Source organism: Antrostomus carolinensis, unplaced genomic scaffold (genome assembly GCF_000700745.2).
Source record: "Antrostomus carolinensis isolate BGI_N321 unplaced genomic scaffold, ASM70074v2 scaffold35509, whole genome shotgun sequence".
Lineage (NCBI taxonomy): Eukaryota > Metazoa > Chordata > Aves > Caprimulgiformes > Caprimulgidae > Antrostomus > Antrostomus carolinensis.
In genome coordinates, this window is record NW_010338505.1 from 9,036 (window position 1) to 9,462 (window position 427).

General features: G+C 52.5%; 1 protein-coding gene across 1 annotated transcript in view; it reads left to right on the forward strand.

The window, feature by feature from the left end:
- The window catches only part of LOC104530837 (voltage-dependent calcium channel gamma-2 subunit), a gene marked incomplete at its 3' end in the record, with an annotated part of 7,927 nt that overhangs the window by 6,822 nt on the left and 678 nt on the right, over positions 1-427 (forward strand). Inside the window, exon 3 of the mRNA XM_010175544.2 lies at positions 250-390. Coding sequence (XP_010173846.2) covers positions 250-390 — 141 coding nt within the window. The remainder of the gene's footprint in view (positions 1-249; positions 391-427) is intronic.

Consider the following 427-nt stretch of genomic DNA (forward strand, 5'->3'; position numbering starts at 1 on the left):
CGCTCTCTTTTTTCTGACACATTTTGTTTCTCTCTCCTTCTGTCCTGCAATACCTTTATCCCTACTTGAATTGCTCAACCCCTGCACATTGCCCTCTGTCTCTCCCCTTCTCCCTCACCCACAAAACATACTCGTGTCCCCCATCCCCTCACCCTGGTGCCGTTTCTGTACCCCTTTTTCCTCTCTCTCACACACCTCTCTCTCACACCTGTGCTGTTCTTTCTGCCCTTCTCCCTCTCTCCTCCGCAGGGGCTGTTCGAGCCTCTAGTATTTTCCCGATCCTGAGTGTGATTCTGCTTTTCATGGGTGGACTCTGCATTGCAGCCAGCGAGTTCTACAAAACCCGACACAACATCATCCTTAGTGCCGGCATCTTCTTCGTGTCTGCAGGTAAAGGGATGTACAGGGCCTGACGCCCCGGAGATGC